Here is a 19,608-nt window from a genome sequence, read left to right as displayed (position 1 = left end):
CAAACGGATTACAAGTATGGTTCTAAGAAGATACACACAAAAAATTCTCAATGTGTGACGTTATGGAGCTGGTCGGAGTTTCATCTCAGTGCGCTTCAGGGAGTAGTTATAACCCTTCCAGTGGTACCAGATGACTCCGTCGCCGAAACTCTCTTGAGTACCCAGGTGGTACAGGCCGTTCAGGTTGGACTCGTGGCAATCGCCGTACCACCACGCACCTTTGAACTTTTGAGCACAGCTGGACGGGCTCTCGTCGTTATCTCTGTCCTTGGTACTGAATGGTTTCCCTTCATGGTACTTCAAGCTGTCTCCTGTGAGAAAAACAGACATTTACTCTCCACAACAAGACCAGGTATTCTTTTTGTTGATGCGTGTTGGCAGCAGTTATTTCTTTGAGAATACTTCAAAGAATCCGTTTCATGTCAGACATGTTAATTAAGTTTATATATATATATATATATATATATATATATATATATATATATATATATATATATATATATATATATATATATATAGTAAGATTTTACAGTTTTGATTCAGTTTGAAAAAAAAATTGAAATAAGTTCACAAAGTCATGTTGCCTATTTGCACACGTCTACGATGCCATGATAGGAGAACACACCATAACCTTACCTGCAGTACCGCTGTAAGTAGCTATGTGGAGCTTGTAGTTCTGTGATTCAGGTGAGATGGCAAACATGTTGTAAGCGGCGTACGCCGTGTTTCCCTCCGCATCCTCCATATCCACCCTGAGTTGGTAGAATTTCTGTGAAGCCAGTCGGTATAAGTTGTCATTCCCCAGCCAGAACTCGCCGTTCAGATTGGAAGGGAAGCCGGTCTTGTAGTCCGCCCAGCCCCGGTAGAAGTCCACGCTTCCGTCTTGGCGTCTCTGGAATAACTTTGAGAGCAACAAGAAAACCCGAGATTGAGACTAAATTCTCGACTTGCTGAATTCGCCTTGTCAACCCTTTCAACCTCTGAGACATTTAACATCTTCTCATTCTGTCTGTCAATCCCCCACCAACGTGCTGCCATCCTACTCTAGTGGTATAAAAAGATAACAAATATACCTTTAAACAAAACTTCTCAATAAAATAAAAAAAATTATACCCGCAAATGCAGCTGTATTTCACATTGAGAAATTATAGTTTTTACACCAGACTTACCGTCCAGCCGCCTCCGTCCGTGTCCATATCACAGAAGACGTTGAAGCCGCCCAGGTTGTCCCGTGGATAAACCATGTACACGCCGCTGGGCGTGGTCTCGTCGTTGTCAAGGATGTCCTTACAGTCTTGGGGCTTGTCGGAGTCTGTGTTGTTGGCTAAGGTACACGGTGTAGTGTACAGTTATTGTAACATACTAGTACGTAGCATAATGTATCTATGTATTTTTATCTATTTATTTATTTAGCTTCACCACAAGAAATATACAAATGGAAGGGGGTGAAAAACAAGTGCATGAACACCTTTGCAAGTTGCCCTTTTAAAATTATGAAAGTGGCAAATATTTAGACCGACATAAAAGGCCAATATAACAGCTGAAAACCAATTTACCTAAATTCTTACCAATTTCGTGAAAACGCTTTTCCAAGGCGGTGATTCGGCTGCGTTCGTTGTCTAGGTCGCGTTTCAAGGCGTCAACAGTGGTGGACATGCCGTCTTGGTCGCGTTTCAAGGCGTCAACAGTGGTGGACATGCCGTCTTGGTCGCGTTTCAAGGCGTCAACAGTGGTGGACATGCCGTCTTGGTCGCGTTTCAAGGCGTCAACAGTGGTGGACATGCCGTCTTGGTCGCGTTTCAAGGCGTCAACAGTGGTGGACATGCCGTCTTGGTCGCGTTTCAAGGCGTCAACAGTAGAGGACATGCCGTCTTGGTCGTGCTTCAAGGCGTCAACAGTGGTGGACATGCCGTCTTGGTCGCGTTTCAAGGCGTCAACAGCGGTGGACATGTTGTATTGGTCGCATTTCACGGCGTCAAAAGTCGTCGACAATTGAGATATTTCCTACAAGCGTATATACGTGCGTCAGAATGCCGAACGTAACAAACAAACTTACGCAAAACAGCTTTTTGTATCCTCTTTTAAAAGCAGAAATGAACACTAGAGGTTCATGATCTCATACCTTCGCAAATGATGTTAACCCTTCCGGTTGACGAATTATACAATTTTAATAATTGATTTCGCAAATAAGAGTGCCATTTTGCATGGATTACATCAGTTGATCATATTCTCCACCCAATGACAGCCTTATCTTAACAAAATATGCTATTCTAGCACTTCCTCATAAATTATGCAAATGAGGTCATAATGTCAATAAATTATCTTCATTGATGTTCACCTTCACTTAACTTCATAATGCGGCAAGTATGAAATTACCAGCAGTTACAACTATGACATTATAACAATTTTCCATTAATTATGCAAATTAGGTCTTCATTTACATAATCTATAACCTCAGATGTTTTTCTCGTTCTCAATTACATGTCACAAGTGTTTCATAGTCCTATTATCGAACGAAAAAGATTTATAGAATTGCCTCATTAATTATGCAAATTATCGCCTGATTTACATAATTGTCATCTGATTATGCCAAGCATCACTTCAGCTACTTACATACCAAAATCATGACAATCCTTTAACCGGTTCTTGAGCTATCCACCTTCGGAGATTTTTCAAGAAACGCTCCTGCAGTTCCAGAACAAGCTGCTAGGGGGCCCAAACTCATGTCACTTCTTCCCTACCCCAAGAGCTATCTACCAACCAAAATTCGTGACCCTAGCATATCTAGTTCGCGAGATATCAAAACCGGACGTTCTGCTGCAGTACCAACAAAAGCCTTCAGTGGGCCCAAAATCATTTCAGGTCTCATCAAGACCTACCCACATACCAAGTTTCATGACAATCCATATTAAGCTTCTTGAGTTATGCTGTTCACAAACAAACAAACGGACAAACAGACAAACGCTACTGAAAACATAACCTTCTTGGCGAAGGTAATAATCATAAAATAGAACAGGCTTTATGGTACAATGCTGTTACCTGTTTGTTGATGAACGTCAGAGGGGCGAGTCCCACAGAGACAAGGCTCAGCAGCACGGCGATGCCGGCGGCAAGGCAGCTGCGGTGGGCGCGGAGGAAGCTACAGACACCACGGCGGCCGCTCGCCCCACCCGGATACGCGCGGTCTAGTAAAAAAAAAACTTACCAGAAACCAGAAATACCAGAAGTATACAATTTTTGTATGAAAATTAAAACAAAAACAATTGTAAACGCCTGCATTTAAGAAAAATGAAAAGAAAAACTCTACGGTTATTAGGGAATCACTCTCTCTACCCCAAAACTACGAAATATCCGCCTGTCTGAAGGTAATGTTTCTTGGGATTAACTTTTATTTTGTTCAATAGAAAAGATAATCGGTGAAGACACTAATGACAAGAGTTTTTTAAAATATGTAAAACGTACACAATTCAGCCTACTTTTGACCCGATCAAAATGATCGAATGAACCCTGAAATGAACCATTCATTATTGAATATTTATTCTTTCATTCATTAAAATAGAATTCAACGAAATGAAAGTAGAAGAAGGAGGAGGAGGAGACGAGGAAACACGAGGAAAAACAAATATTATATTTAATTCCATTCCTATAGTATGGACTGAAATAATCACCCAAATCGCCACCGCATTTCCAAAACAAGTTGACATAATGACCAAACCTACATTAATATTACGTTTCTCACATAAAAGCTAGCTGCCACCAAAAAGCAAGACCCTAGCATGTCCAGGACATATAAGATACAGAAATTGTATGTGCTGATGCATTACCCCGAGCATTCACCAGGAGGCGCATATTTGACCTTGACCTTCTTTTTTCGCAAGACCTACCACCGTACCGAATATCACTATGACAATCTATCCAGGAGTACTAAAGTCCAGAAGGGAGTGCTATATTCCGACAGACATTAATTTTAGGAAGTGAAAAATGCATATTACTTTACAGTATACAATAAAATTATACTATTATATTATTATAGTATTAGAAAAATCCTGTCCACAGTTGCGCTCCATCGCATCAGAGACAAAATAGACAACTTCACGGGGCCATGTCAAAGTGGATTCAAAACGAAGCTGCGCAGACATAGTGTGGGCCCAACGCATGCTAGTCTCAGTTGTCATGTCCAAACACCGGGACTTCCACAAGATGGGCATAGACATGTCTCGTGCTTTTGACGCCATAAAACGATCAGAAATCCTAGAAGTGCTAGACCAGGCTGGGTGTAACAACGACGAACTGCGACTGGTGAGACTACTGCTGTCAGGTACTAAGCTGAAGGTACGTGTTCGGTCGACACACTCAGCTGACTTTGAAACATCCATTGGTTCCCCACAAAGAGACAGTCTGTCCCCAGTGTTGTTCACCTGCTACCTTGCAGCGGCATTAGAAACAGTGCGGAGATCTTCAGCGAGACCTAATCCACCCGTCTCTGAACTGGGCATGCCCCTAGAAATGGAGTATGCAGACGACGTGGATTTCCTAGATGAGGAAAAGGCCCCGCTAGAAAGACTCTTACCTGCTGCGGCAAGAAACCTCAAAGACTCAAACCTGTTTGTGAATGAAGGTAAAACAGAATTCACACACGTCTACTTGGCTGACAAACCACAACGAGGAGAAGAAGAATGGAGGAAGAGCAAAATCCTGGGGTCCCTCCTCTGTAGTTCAGCTGAATTAGATCCTTCTGTAAGATCTGGATCAGAAGATCTAGGATTCCCATGACAAGGAAGCTACGACTGTATAACGCCTGTTGTGTTTCCATCATGCTATATAATTGCAACAGCTGGGCAGCACCAAGGACAGTCATAGAAAAGCTGGACACCTGCCACCGCAAACATCTGCGTGCCATCACAGGTCTTTAATGGCCAAGAAGCAGGGTGACCAACGACACGCTGTACAAAGTCTGTAATACGGAACCTCTCTCCGTGAAAGTTGAGAAACTCAGGTGGTCTCTGTTCGGACATATTCTCAGAATGCCACAAAACACACCGGCACAAAAAGCTCTGGAATTTTCATTCCTTAGCTCTAAGAGATATAAAGCTCGCAGGGGGAGACATTGTATCAACCTACTCAGCCTACTGAAGGGAGACCTGAAGCGCAGAGGGCTAGGCCCTCCCACAACAGAAAAGAAACTCAAGGAGCTTAGAGAGCTCGCGAAGCAGAAGGCACGGTGGAAAGAGATGAAGAAAGACTGAATGCGCCTACAGGACATTTCCACACGACTGTAGACGCAGAACACAGTGAATGATGATGATACAATAAAATGCCCATTTTGCGCACAAGTCTTAAAATGCATCGAATCCGGGACAAACTCTCGAAATACCCTCAAAACTATCCCAGAATACACCACGCTACCCCCATTGGTGTCTATGTTTTGACCAAGAAAGTTACGTTACAGACCTAAATTCGGGGCGATAAGAAAAAATCGTGCTGTTTTGTGTTCTTTGATATGTTACCAACCATTGGCCTTCTCGGTGTCTCGGCCTCTCATTTATGCAGAAAACATTGACGATGAAATATAACGATGTAATCTGATTATTTTTTCCATAAGCGGCGTAATCTAATTATCTGTTCAACTGATATTTACATACAAATAAGTTGAGAAAATCAAAACACAAAGTATCGATAAAACTGGCTCTATCTCAATCAAGTATCCCTCCGCTATTGTGTAGAGACGTCTCACATGTTAGGTATGGGGATTGATATCGGGTGGAAGTGGGACGTTTCTACACCGACGGAGTCTTCCTTTAGCAGTGTCCTGCTCTAAGTAATACAAAGGGTGGGTGGGTGGGTGCACAGCCGTTTAGGTGGCTGATTCCTTTGTGCCCCCCTCCNCCCCCCCCCGTACCCTCCTCACGTCTTGGTTTCCTTGTGGCCATCCCTCCAGTGTCTTTGTCCTGGTTCCGAACGTGTGACTAGTTCCTTGTATTCTCCCCTTTATTACTTTGCCCTGCTTACGTGGCATCCCTAATTACCACCTGTCTGGATTCACCTGTGCTACATTGATTGGTTTACGCAGTCTCTACTTACGCGGGGGATTACTTGATTAAAATATGGCAGCTCGCTGCATTAGACATCCTGATATTATAGTATCCAAGCCACAGGCCAAACAAAGTAAAGCAAGTATGTTCTCAATAATCAGCTTATAAGTGTGTTTGTCACTATTGTTTTCGCCAAAAATGTTAATGTTGACTCGAGGTATTTGAGCATTGCATAATCAAAAGTTCCCGGATGTATCGATGGTGGTTCAGCATGGAGGAATATGATATTGATATCGCTTTACAAACATGCGCCGCGCAAGTCGTACAAGCGAAATTATGTAAAAACTACGGATAGTTATATATTCAATGCAGAATAATCTACCGGAAAATAACACTCCCTTCTGGACCACCAATACACATGCGCGCGCGCGCACACACACACACACATACACACACACGTACACGCACACACACACACACACACACACACACACACACACACACACACACACACACACACACACACACACACACACACACACACACACATACACACAGACACACACACACACAGGCAAAAGACAATCGGCTACTCCAAGGTCCAAATTCCTCAGATAATGCATCCGTGCAATATTAAGAGCTTTTGTAGACGTTGGTGTCTTATTTTGCCCAATAATTATGAAAATAAGTTCTATTCTTTGTCAAAATCCATTATGCAATTGACATCCCCATTCACATGATTTATGTATATACTACCGCTGCACTGCACAAGTAATACTTAAGCGTATCATGAACCTGCAAGACTGGTGAATTGTGTAGTATTTTTTGATTTTGAATCAATTGTCTGACTGGTTTGTAACTGCCATGTAACCGAAATGAAACGAAACCTACAGTGGGTGCTACTGGAAGACAGAAAAATGTCCAGACTGTGCATGATGTAATAAATGACTAATATTATAAAATGGTGGACGTGCCAACCACCACTAAGTATCTGATATCAGCCCAGAAAAGAACAAGAAAAAGTCATGCCTTCAAACAATTATCAATCAAAAATTGAGGTGTTCAAAGACTTGTATTTTCCAAGAACTATTGTAGACTGGAACTCTTTGCCACCAAGTGCAGGGGCGTCATCACTAGAAAGCTTTAAACAACTCCTGCAATTAAATGTGCAGACAGAAATTGGGTGTAACAAGTCGTTCGGTGTAATGTAGCTAGCTGCTGCCGCGCCGCGTGCCTGTGAAGCTGGTGTGTTACGCCGAAGATCATACCGGCTATACTGATACAAAATGCAATAGCATACCCTGAAAGCCAGAACTCGTTTTCCGGGCCGCAAGAGCCCTTCGCCCGCTGGTGTAAATTACCGCTACGGGGGAGTCTAGCCCGGGGGGGAGTCTGGCTGGCCCTAGTAATAGGGCCGGACAAACCCCTCGGCCTCACTCCCCCGTAGCGGTAATTTAGATAGGCGGGGGAAGGGCTCTTGGCTGCCGAAGGAAAAGGGCTAACGGCCCGATACTAGTCTTGCATCCAGGGTAGCAATAGCAAGATACAAGACTATAGTCTTCCTGTAAAAATATCCACTGTAAAAGACGGACTTAAAGCGCTGGTTACCTGCTGACGTGTACGCTGCGTGACGTCTCACCGCCTCGGCTTCTTCGTACGTGTGTGAAGACGCATCGTCGTCTTCTGGCTGCTTGTCGGGAGCGCCGTTGCCCTGGCGGACATGCCCGCGTGAACCATCCTGATGGACGTGACGGGGCTGGGGCGGCCCGCTGGTGTGTCCGCTGCCGGGGCCGGAGAAAGAAGGCCGGACAGCCTCTGCCTGCTCGTACATTTCACCGTGCTGTATTAACTGTGTACTCACTGTGACAAAAATTATAAATATACAATATGATACCCTGATTAGTCTGGCTTAGTAAGCTCATATTTGGAAGAATAACGTGGCATGAGGGGTTTGGTGAGATGACGTGCGAATGCGGCGGCGGCAATTTTTAATGTGAGAAATAAACCAATCACTACTACATGTACTACTACTAGTAATATTTTCTCTTTTTTTCTTCCACTCAAATATCTTTTTATGGATAATTATTTTGCATTTCATTGTTAAAAAATGTATTTACCTTTCAATCTTTTAGGTTCTTTTCCAATTCTAGTCTGGAGGAAATACATGCGCCATTTTAAAAAAGAAAAAGGAGATAGAGCGGTCCTCAGCAACTACAGACCTGTTTCACTGACCTGCATATCCTGCAAACTTATTGAACAACAGTGCATGAACAACTATGAAAGGGGTGCTAGAAATGACAAGAAACCTACAGTAGGTGTCACTGGAAGACAGAGAAAAAATGTCCAGAGTATGTATGATGTGAATAATGACTAATAAACTGGTGGACGTCCCAATTACTAAGTACCTAATACCAGCCCAGAAGAGAACAAGAAAAGGCCATGCCTTCATTCAAGTACCAGAGTTATTAACCAAGGATTGAGGTGTTCAAAAACCACTGCTTTCCTAGAACTATCGCAGAGTGGAAGTACAGTAAAGGCATTGTCACTGGATAGCTTTAGACAATATGTGGATTTGGCCGTTCAAGGGTTAGGTGTTACAAGTCATGCAGTGTAATGTAGCCAGCTGCTGCTGCGCCACGTGCCTGCGAAGCTTATGTGTTACGCCAGAGGGGGTTATACTGGCTATATGGAACAGATGGTCAATTAGACCCTTTTTGGTGTACCAAGATTTCATTTTTTACACAACCAGTTACAGTGAAAATTAGAGTTCCCCGATCTCATACCTTCGCCATTGAATGATGTTAATCTTTATGGCTGACAAATTATAGATCATTCCCCCTGATTGTGCAAATAGCATCCTAATTTTCATAAATTATACCAGTTTATCATATTCTCAACCAAAAGACAGTCTTATATTAACAAACAATGCCATTCTAGCATTTCCTCATAAATTATGCAAATGATGCCCTAATTTGAATACATTATGTTTTATGATGTTCAATGACCTTCAATGAACTTTCAAATACCATAAGTATGAAATTCAAGAAATTTAAATTAAGGAACAACAAAGGCAAGTACCGAAACAGATGTGAACACGTGGGTTATTGATAGAAGATTTGAAAAAAAAAGAGTGATGAAACCAGTATTCAAGCGTATTTTAACATTTTTAACTTTTAATTTTTCTTAAGAAATCGTAATCATCCATTTTCTACCTTATGGCAACATCTTTTTGCCACCAGCTTGTTGACTCAAATGAAATATTCAAAAAAGATTACCGCTAGTTGCTTGTTTCATACGCCCACAATAATTGTCTTGCTGCTAAGCTGCCAGAAGATCATGTGGATTACTTTATCAGAAGGAGTTCGTTCTTTCTACATCCTGTGAGAAAGATGAAAAGATTTTATTTTATTTAGATGGGAGTCGTGGATGTCTTTTCTCTCCGTATCATTCAAAGCTGATTTTGTCAGTAAGACAGATGGTACTTGTAATTATGACAGTGTTTAGGGACTTTCAGAATCGACCATTGACACTGACATGGTGAACATATCAATTTCACTATATTGATATTATTCATTATAGAATCCATTCATTCCTCTTGATGCTCTTGCTTACCCAACATGAAATATTCCAGATGTTTACCAATATCTGCCTTTTCTCCGTTTTGACTTACGCCCACGTGATAATAGTCTGGCTGCTCAGCGGCCAGAAGATTACATGGATACTTTATCATAGAAGGTCCGTCCTTTGTACAGTTTATATGTAAGATCTTCGACAACTAAGCCAGGCCAAAACATAAAAGATGCGAAGAAAATCATTTGCATATGAGGATTAGGGGGCTATAGTGGTCAGATTTGGGCAGATGTCACATCCTTCTTTCAGCGACTAGAAGCCCTCTTTATACATGGGTACTTCATGACAGAAAACACTTTGTAAGGATGTGTTAACGTGGCCAATTTGATTGGTCTTTGTGGTGCCTGATGCGTCATTATGATGTTGCAGTGCAACATTGATTGGTGAAGTTGTGTGCCATCCTCCATAGTTTCCTCCGGCTCCCTTACGTTACTTGTCACGCCTGACGCCTATGGACGTCCTAAAAACAATGAGAATAAAAAAGCATGTTAGTGAAAAAAATATATGAGTTTCATGACACATCAATAAAACAAGCAAGACCAGGCATTTAACATGTTACTAATTGATTAATCAAATGACCTGACTTACATAATTCATACTCATTTTCATCTAACTTACACACACGTCACAAGTGTTAACAAAACCACTGGAAGGCACAAGACAAGACATGGCGACGGTGGTTGCTATTAGGGTTATTTTTTTCATGGCACTGCAATTATTTCATGATTTTGAGGAAGACTTGGTTCCTGTTAAGTCTAGACAAATACAGTGGACTCCTCCCTTGAGTGTATAGTGAACGAGCCCCGGGGTCACAGAAAGTATGGCCACCCGGGCAGACAGGTCTTCCCAAGGGTTTCCAGGAATGTGGGCATAGATGTGGGTCAGAGAAATGCCTGTGGACATTCCATTCCTGTGGACAAAATGCCTGTACCATTCCTAGAATTCTTGCAAACTGCACACAATACTGTACCATAAGGCTCCTACCTGAGATTGGACTAGAACCTTCAATTGGTTACATCAGTGCATCTTAGCAACCTTTTGTCTAAAATGGTAGACTGTGACTTTCCCTGTATGAACAAATTCTATGTTCATGTTTATATAATTGTAAAGTGAAATGCTCTCATTTTGCTTATAGACCAACTGATTGTAGTTTTCTGCTTATTTGTAATGTATCCTGTATAATTGAGACCATCTGAATGGGTATATATATCTAGTTGCGAACTGTCAGAAAATGCATGTGTCTGTTTATTATTCTGTCACGTATTCTCACATAGATTCCATGTATATCTCTCTAAATAAAAGAGTGATAATTTCATGTGTAGATGCTGCTGATATTGAATATTTAAGTGGATACATCATGGCTGTTACGAAGGGAGTAAAGTAACTCATTTAAGTGCGAATATGGGGCCCGGGTGGGGGTGGGGTGTCTGTCTTAGGGGCTGTGGCTGTTGGTGGTGTTCAGCACCAAGGACAGGTCCTGTATCTGTCGTTTAAACAGCTTAGCCTCAGACTTTGTGTGGAAAATGTAAAGTTTGTCATCGCTGGTTGCCCTGTTTGGTCGACGTATTAGTACAGATATGAGAAAAAACGCCATGTGGCATCAAGAGTTATGTGCATCAAGGTCAAGCTGCTGCACTTTGCTAGACCCTCGTCAGGAGACTGTTCACCGTAATCTATACGAAATTCTCACCTAGCTATATTATGCAGTACATTTCATTGCCTTGCATTGAGATAGAAAGAACCGTTGAGAGTTGTATTTGAAGAGTTCACGGAAAAGTCACCAAATCGGTCCGGTCCACGGAACTTTGGGAATTGCCGGTGGCTATTGACAGGATCGTCCTGTCAGTAACAGAAAGTATCGCACTACTGATAGGACCGTTTTGGAACTATTGGCAGGATTTTGTTTTTCATTTTTTTCCCAGGGCAATTTTTTATTCATTTTTTAACCAGGAATATATATTATGCTAATGTACAGTATATTACGCTACCACCACATCGTAACGTTACCATACAGAGGGATTAATTAGAATTTCATATATAAGCTGTCTGAAATTCGAAAGCAGCCATGTTTACAATAAATGTGTGATAAAGAAAAAAAGTAGATAAGTTTTTGTCTCTATCCTTTATTTTTTCAACATCTTCAACAAACTAGTGCCGATTCATAACTGCCGCAAAGGGCCATCATGTTCCGAATTGTCGTAAAAGCCACTATGTATTAGTACATACAAATTCACAATACTAGCTTTGTATTTTTGTTGTTAAGCAGCAATTTATGCAGTATTCTCCCGCGCGCACTAGTTTTGGGGGTCTGCAGAGGATGCCATCTATATAAGTCAGTTTGGCCTAGGTTAATACACAATTTTATGTGGCTTCTTACATTTTGTAAGATACAACTGGAGATACAACTCTGCGGCGTGTACATTCACTCGCTATTGTGTTGACAACAATATACGGTAAGAGTAACTTAACCGTTTGACAACTAGAAGTGAACCACATAAGAAGAAACATTTATATAACATACCATAACCATAAAATTCAAATGCTGAAGTAGATCTTTTGCCTGTCTCGCAAACTGGGCGTAAAATCCAAATGTTACTTGTACTAGACTTACACAAGACAGGTGTTAAAGTTTGCAATGGTGTTTCAGAAAACGTAGATGACTCTTTCAAGAGAAATGTTATATTTTCTAATTATTTCTTCTGTTGGTTTTCTTCAATCAGCATATAGTAAGAGTAAAGAATCTAAATATTAATATTCAAGCAACAAACTTCAAATCATAGTACATTATTTAGAGTATTAAAAAAGTTGATGAAGAAACACAAGTGGACAGTTATGGTATTTTAGAAATAGCCAGAGGGATTTTTTTAGAGATACTATATTTGGAAGATGCAAAATAATTGTAAAAAAACTTTACATGTATCCCAAGACCTCATGAAATCACTACAGACATAGCGTTTTTACATTGAATCAGTTAAATAGATACTGAGTCTGGGATGGCAATCTTTTATAGCGTAAGGACTATCAATATATATTAAAATGACAACCTTTTATAGGGATGGCAACCTTTAATAGGGTAAGTATTGTTATATATTTTAAAAACCTTAACTGCGTTTTTCTTTTCATTGTGAGATCACTACTAGTAACATACAGCAATACAGTTGATGACCTCCAATGTTAGCCTTAGAGTCATGCTCATGTAAAATGAGAGAAAAATCACATCATTGCAGGAGAAATAGCACAAACACTGCAAACGGATTACAAAGTATGGTTCTAAGAAGATACACAAAAAAAAATTCTCAATGTGTGACATTATGGAGCTGGTCGGAGTTTCATCTCAGTGCGCTTCAGGGAGTAGTTAAGTTTCCAGCTGTGCCAGTGGACTCCGTTGCTGCTACTCTCATGAGTAGCCAGGTGGTACCGGCTGTTCAGGTTGGAGCGGTAGCAACTGTTGTACCACCACGCACCTTTGTACTTCTGAGCACAGCTGGACGAGTACTCGTCGTTATCTCTGTCCTTGGTACTGAATGGTTTCCCGTCATGGTACGTCAAGCTGTCTCCTGTGACAAAAACAGACATTTACTCTCCACAACAAGACCAGGTATTCTTTTTGTTGATGCGTGTTGGCAGCAGTTATTTCTTTGAGAATACTTCAAAGAATCCGTTTCATGTCAGACATGTTAATTAAGTTATATTATATATATATATATATATATATATATATATATATATATATATATATATATATATATATATATATATATATATAGTAAGATTTTACAGTTTTGATTCAGTTTGAAAAAAAATTGAAATAAGTTCACAAAGTCATGTTGCCTATTTGCACACGTCTACGATGCCATGATAGGAGAACATACCACAACCTTACCTGCAGTACCGCTGTAAGTCCCTATGTGGAGCTTGTAGTTCTGTGATTCAGGTGAGATGACAAACGTGTCGTAAGCGGCGTACCGCGTCTCTCCCTCCACATCCTCCATATCCACCCTGAGCTGGTAGCCTTTCTGCACAGCTAGGCGGTACAAGTTGTCATTACCCAGCCAGAACTCGCCGTTCAGGTTGGAAGGGAAGCCGGTCCTGTAGTCCGCCCAGCCCCGGTAGAAGTCCACGCTTCCGTCTCGGCGTCTCTGGAATAACTTTGAGAGCAACAAGAAAACCCGAGATTGAGACTAAATTCTCGACTTGCTGAATTCGCCATGTCAACCCCGTCAACCTCTGAGACATTTATCATCTTCTCATTCTGTCTGTCAATCCCCCGCCAACGTGCTGCCATCCTACTCTAGTGGTATAAAAAGATAACATATATACCTTTAAACAAAACTTCTAAATAAAATTTAAAAAATCATATCCGCAAATGCAGCTGTATTTCACATTGAGAAATTATAGTTTTCAGACCAGACTTACCGTCCAGCCGCCTCCGTCCGTGTCCATATCACAGAAGACGTTGAAGCCGCCCAGGTTGTCCCGTGGATAAACCATATACACGCCGCTGGGCGTGGTCTCGTCGTTGTCAAGGATGTCCTTACAGTCTTGTGGCTTGTCGGAGTCTGTGTTGTTGGGTGAGGTACATGGTGTAGTGTACAGTTATTGTAACATACTGGTACGTAACATAATGTACCTATGTATTTTTATCTATTTATTTATTTGGCTTCACAACAAGAAATATACAAGTGGAAGGGGGTGAAAAACAAGTGTATGAACACCTTTGCAAGTTGCCCTTTTAAAATTATGACACATGTAGTGGCAAATATATAGACCGACATAAAAGGCCAATATAACAGCTGAAAACCAATTTACCTAAATTCTTACCAATTTCGTGAAGACGCTTTTCCAAGGCGGTGATTCGGCTGCGTTCGTTGTCTAGGTCGCGTTTCAAGGCGTCAACAGTGGTGGACATGCCGTCTTGGTCGCGTTTCAAGGCGTCAACAGTGGTGGACATGCCGTCTTGGTCGCGTTTCAAGGCGTCAACAGTGGTGGACATGTTGTATTGGTCGCATTTCACGGCGTCAAAAGTCGTCGACAATTGAGATATTTCCTACAAGCGTATATACATGCGTCAGAATGCCGAACGTAAGAAACAAACTTACGCAAAACAGCAGTAAATTCCTTTTTGTATCCTCTTTTAAAAGCAGAATGAACAATAGAGGTCCATGATATCATACCTTCGCCAAATGATGTTAACCCTTCCGGTTGACGAATTATACAATTTTAATAATTGATTTTGCAAATAAGAGTGCCATTTTGCATGGATTACATCAGTTGATCATATTCTCCACCCAATGACAGCCTCATCTTAACAAAATATGCTATTCTAGCACTTCTTCATAAATTATGCAAATGAGGTCATAATGTCAATAAATTATCTTCATTGATGTTCACCTTCACTTAACTTCCAAATTTGGCAAGTATGAAATTACCAGCAATCACAACTATGAAATTATATCAATTTCCCATTAATTATGCAAATTAGGTCATTTACATAATCTATAACCTTAGATGTTTATCTCGTTCTCAATTACATGTCACAAGTTTTTCATAGTCCTATTATCGAACGAAAAAGATTTATAGAATTTCCTCATTAATTATGCAAATTAGCGCCTGATTTACATAATTGTCATCTGATTATGTCAAGCATCACTTCAGCTACCTACATACCAAAATCATGTCAATACGTTAATCGGTTCTTGAGTTATCCACCTTCTGAGATTTTTCAAGAAACGCTCCAAGAACAAGCTGACTCATGTCACTTCTTCCCTACCCCAAGAGCTATCTACCAACCAAAATTCGTGACTCTAGCATATCTAGTTCGCGAGATATCAAAACCGGACATTCTGCTGCAGTACCAACAAAAGCCTCCAGCTGGCCCAAAATCTAATAATTTCTAGGTCTCATCAAGACCTACCCACATACCAAGTTTCATGACAATCCACATTAAGCTTCTTGAGTTATGCTGTTCACAGACAAACAAACGGACAGACAAACGCTACTGAAAACATAACCTTCTTGGCGAAGGTAATACTTATAAAATAGAAAGGCTTTATGGTACAATGCTGTTACCTGTTTGTTGATGAACGTCAGAGGGGCGAGTCCCACAGAGACAAGGCTCAGCAACACGGCGATGCCGGCGGCAAGGCAGCTGCGGTGGGCGCGGAGGAAGCTACAGACACCACGGCGGCCGCTCGCTCCACCCGGTTACGTGCGGTCTAGTAAAAAAAAAAAACTTACCAGAAACCAGAAATACCAGAAGTATACAATTTTTGTATGAAAATGAAAACAAAAACAATTTCAAACGCCTGCATTTAAGAAAAATGAAAAGAAAAACTCTACGGGTATTAGGGAATCACTCTCTCTACCCCAAAACTACGAAATATCCGCCTGTCTGAAGGTAGTGTTTCTTGGGATTAACTTTTATATTGTTTAATAGAGAAGATAATCGGTGAAGAGACTAATGACAAGAGTTTTTAAATATGTAAAAAGTACACAATTCAGCGATGTACTTTTGACCCGATCAAAATGATCAAATGAACCCTGAAATGAACCATTCATTCATCCTTTCATTCATTCAAATAGAATTCAACGATCGCGAAATGAAAGTAAAAGGAGGAGGAGGAGGAGACGAGAAACACCAGGAAAAACAATATTTAATTCCATTAGTATGGACTGAAATAATCACCCAAATCACCACCGCATTTCCAAAACAACCTGACATAATGACCAAATCTATATTAATATTACGTTTCCCCACATAAAAGCTAGCTGCCACCAAGAGAAGTCAGACCCTATCATGTCCAGGACATATAAGATACAGAAATTGTATGTGCTGATGCATTACCCCGAGCATTCACCAGGAGGCGCATATTTGACCTTGACCTTCTTTTTTCGCAAGACCTACCACCATAGGGCACAACCCACTAATTCCAGCCCCTATTGGAATATATAGAAAACAGCTAAGAACTGAGCTGTCAACAATCACCTACTTGAGTGTTCAACTATTGCAAACACACACTGACAGGGTAGTCCAACTTCCAAATTGTCCATTTAGTCCAAAAATTTAACTTTTTGACCAGCGGTACTAGCACGGCAAATGCAAACACTGGCAGCATGACCTCTGACCCCCATGAAGACCACCAAAAGACAAGAAGATGGGAGTAGTTTTAGAACTCTACCAAGCAGCCAAAACAACACTAACAGACAGTTTTTTTTCAAGTTAATAGAAATAGAAACAAGAAGCCATAGGCGACAATTCTCCGTGAAGTATTATATATTGCAACAAAAAGAAGTAGCCATTGGCGACAATTCTCTGTGAAGTGTGATAAATCGAACAAAGAAAAATTGTTTAAACGCGCGTCGGCTCAGTCATCTTAAGACGCAACAACCAATCAGAGATGCGAGATGCCTACACGTGACGCGGGAAGGGCGCGCGATGCCCGAAATATTTTTGCGTCAATATTCAGCGCCGTGATTCAAGAGATTAATACCCGGAAACAATTTTTTCCTTGTTTTGAACGCATTAACATGCATTTACGCTAATCTAGTATGATTCAGGGTTACTTTTTTTTAACCTGCCATGGCCAGATTATCTAAAGATGTGTGTATTGTGTGTACAATCTATAGAAAGAGAAATGTACATCAGGTCCGATCATCCGATTTTCACGTTTCGGTTTTTTGGACTCGGTTCATGAACGTATTTTGGTTTGGCTCCTGGAATGTGCAAAAAAATGACTCCCGGGACTGTCTACAGGTAGCCTGTGTATACAAGCTCTCGGCTGGACGTTAATGACCCCCACCCCAAGATTGGGGGCGGCAACCTAGGGCGGCGGCCGCCAGGAGCGCGATTTTAGTCAGGCTATGTCTACAGGGAACACTCGCACATTCGCGGTGTATCAGGACAGCGCGACTGGTCGTCATTAGCGCAGTAACAGTTGCATAAACGGACGAAACCATTTCAAAGAAATTGGGGATGTTTCGAAGATAAGCATTTACTCCAATATCAAAACAGCTACGGTAAAAATAAAAAGACGTGCATCATCCCGGACATAATGCAACACCACATGCGAAATTACACAGAAATGCGACGTACGGAAGAATGCGTTTTGGCTGCGAACATCTTCCAAAAAACTTGGCATCTCTTAACCATGGGCAAAAACATCTGGAACCACTTATAAAAACCACCCCGTATCTGCATGAACTTTTTTGAACCCCACTGCTATTCCAAACAACGCGTTTTTCTGGACCATTCCAATTCGCCTCGTAATTGTAGGGGTGCGTCTGCGATATTACATTGACCGCGAAAGCAGCAACGGCAAAAATACACATTCGTGCATCAACACGGGCATGCCCGCAGACGGCGTATAAAATTGCGTGCCGATTACACAAAGAGAACCCAGTGTTTTGACTGCGAACATGAAAAATCAGCCGATTACAACACTCCGTCCGGAGGTCCTGACCTCCTTCACGGAGTAATAACTCCCCAGCTGGAAAATGCCAGCATTTATCCACACATACCAAGAAAAAGGCTGTTTTCAGTTGGTTTGGCAGCACTCAATCAAAGGGGTCTCAGACTGGGCCCTCTGGGCATGCGCCAATTGGTGACCTTTGCCCCATACCAAATATCACTATGACAATCAATCCAGGAGTACTAAAGTCCAGAAGAGAGTGCTATATTCCGACAGACATTAATTTTAGGAAGTGAAAAATGCATATTACCTTACAGTATACAATAAAATGTCCATTATGCGCACAAGTCTTAAAATGCATCGAATCCAGGACAAACTCTCGAAATACCTCAAAACTATCCCAGAATACACCACGCTACCCCCATTGGTGTCTATGTTTTGACCAAGAAAGTTACGTTACAGACCTTATTTCGGGGCGATAAGAAATAATCGTACTGTTTTGTGTTCTTTGATATGTTACCAACCATTGGACTTCTCGGTGTCCTTTATTTAATATCGCCTCTCATTTATGCAGAAAACATTGACGATGAAATATGACGGTGTAATCTGCTTATCTTTTCCATAAGTGGCGTAATCTAATTATCTGTTCAATTGATATTTACATACAAATAAGTTGAGAAAATCAAAACAAAAAGTATCGATAAAACTGGCAGCTCACTGCATTAGACATCCTGATATTATAGTATCCAAGCCAGAGTTCAAACAAAGTAAAGCAAGTAAGTTCTCAATAATCAGCTTATTAGTGTGCTTGTCACTATTGTTTTCACCAAAAATGTTAATGTTGACTCGAGGTATTTGAGCATTGCATAATCAAAAGTTCCCGGATGTATCGATGGTGGTTCAGCATGGAGGAATATGATATTGATATCGCTTTACAAACATGCGCCGCGCAAGTCGTACAAGGGAAACTATGTAAAAAGTCGGCTAGTTATATATTCAATGCAGCATAATCTACCGGAAAATAACACTCCCTTCTGGACCACCAATACACATGCGCGCGCGCACGCACACACACACACACACACACACACACACACACACACACACAAACATGAGACATGCCAAAACAATACCTCCATTTTTCATGGAGGGCACACAGACATACCAACAACAAAACCTCCATTTTTCATGGAGGTAATAAAAGCAATATGTGTGTGTGAACATGGATCTGGTTCATCATATATGCATAGTCTACCAGCTCCCACATCTACACCCACGTCTGCAGACAAAACAGTTGGGCAAGTCCACTTCAACTCCTCCCAGGGGAGTGACAGCATGGACAATTCTACATTCTTTGCCATATTCTACTTGCTTTTCATTACGAAACTATTCCTCTCCTCACACACACACACACAGACACACACACACATAAACACACACACACACACACACACACACACACACACACACACACACACACACACATACACATACATACACACACACACACATACACACAGACACACACACACACACAC

The 19,608-nt window shown here is 41.2% G+C and overlaps 3 protein-coding genes across 3 annotated transcripts in view; 1 reads left to right on the top strand and 2 right to left on the bottom strand.

Annotated features, from left to right (window-relative positions):
* LOC109474340 (UDP-glucuronosyltransferase 2C1-like) overlaps positions 1–19,608 on the top strand; it is a gene marked incomplete at its 3' end in the record, with an annotated part of 33,459 nt that overhangs the window by 8,738 nt on the left and 5,113 nt on the right. The gene's annotated exons all lie outside the window — the stretch shown is intronic.
* Positions 26–7,863, bottom strand: LOC109474349 (techylectin-5B-like). Its single transcript, XM_019774642.1, has 6 exons — positions 7,641–7,863; positions 3,040–3,185; positions 1,569–2,004; positions 1,170–1,324; positions 637–901; positions 26–311 (listed from the first exon to the last, which is right to left on the bottom strand). The coding sequence occupies exons 1-6, from the start codon at positions 7,861–7,863 to the stop codon at positions 61–63; spliced, it is 1,476 nt and encodes a 491-aa protein (XP_019630201.1). The 3' UTR covers positions 26–60.
* LOC109474346 (ficolin-2-like) lies at positions 12,972–14,170 on the bottom strand. The gene is made up of 3 exons (XM_019774640.1): positions 14,079–14,170; positions 13,546–13,810; positions 12,972–13,219 (listed from the first exon to the last, which is right to left on the bottom strand). Exons 1-3 carry the CDS (start codon positions 14,151–14,153, stop codon positions 12,972–12,974), a joined length of 588 nt encoding a protein of 195 aa, XP_019630199.1. The 5' UTR covers positions 14,154–14,170.

The sequence above is a fragment of the Branchiostoma belcheri genome, unplaced genomic scaffold, assembly GCF_001625305.1.
Source record: "Branchiostoma belcheri isolate BF01 breed outbred unplaced genomic scaffold, Haploidv18h27 scaffold302, whole genome shotgun sequence".
Classification (NCBI taxonomy): domain Eukaryota; kingdom Metazoa; phylum Chordata; class Leptocardii; order Amphioxiformes; family Branchiostomatidae; genus Branchiostoma; species Branchiostoma belcheri.
This window is presented reverse-complemented; position numbering and strand designations above follow the sequence as displayed.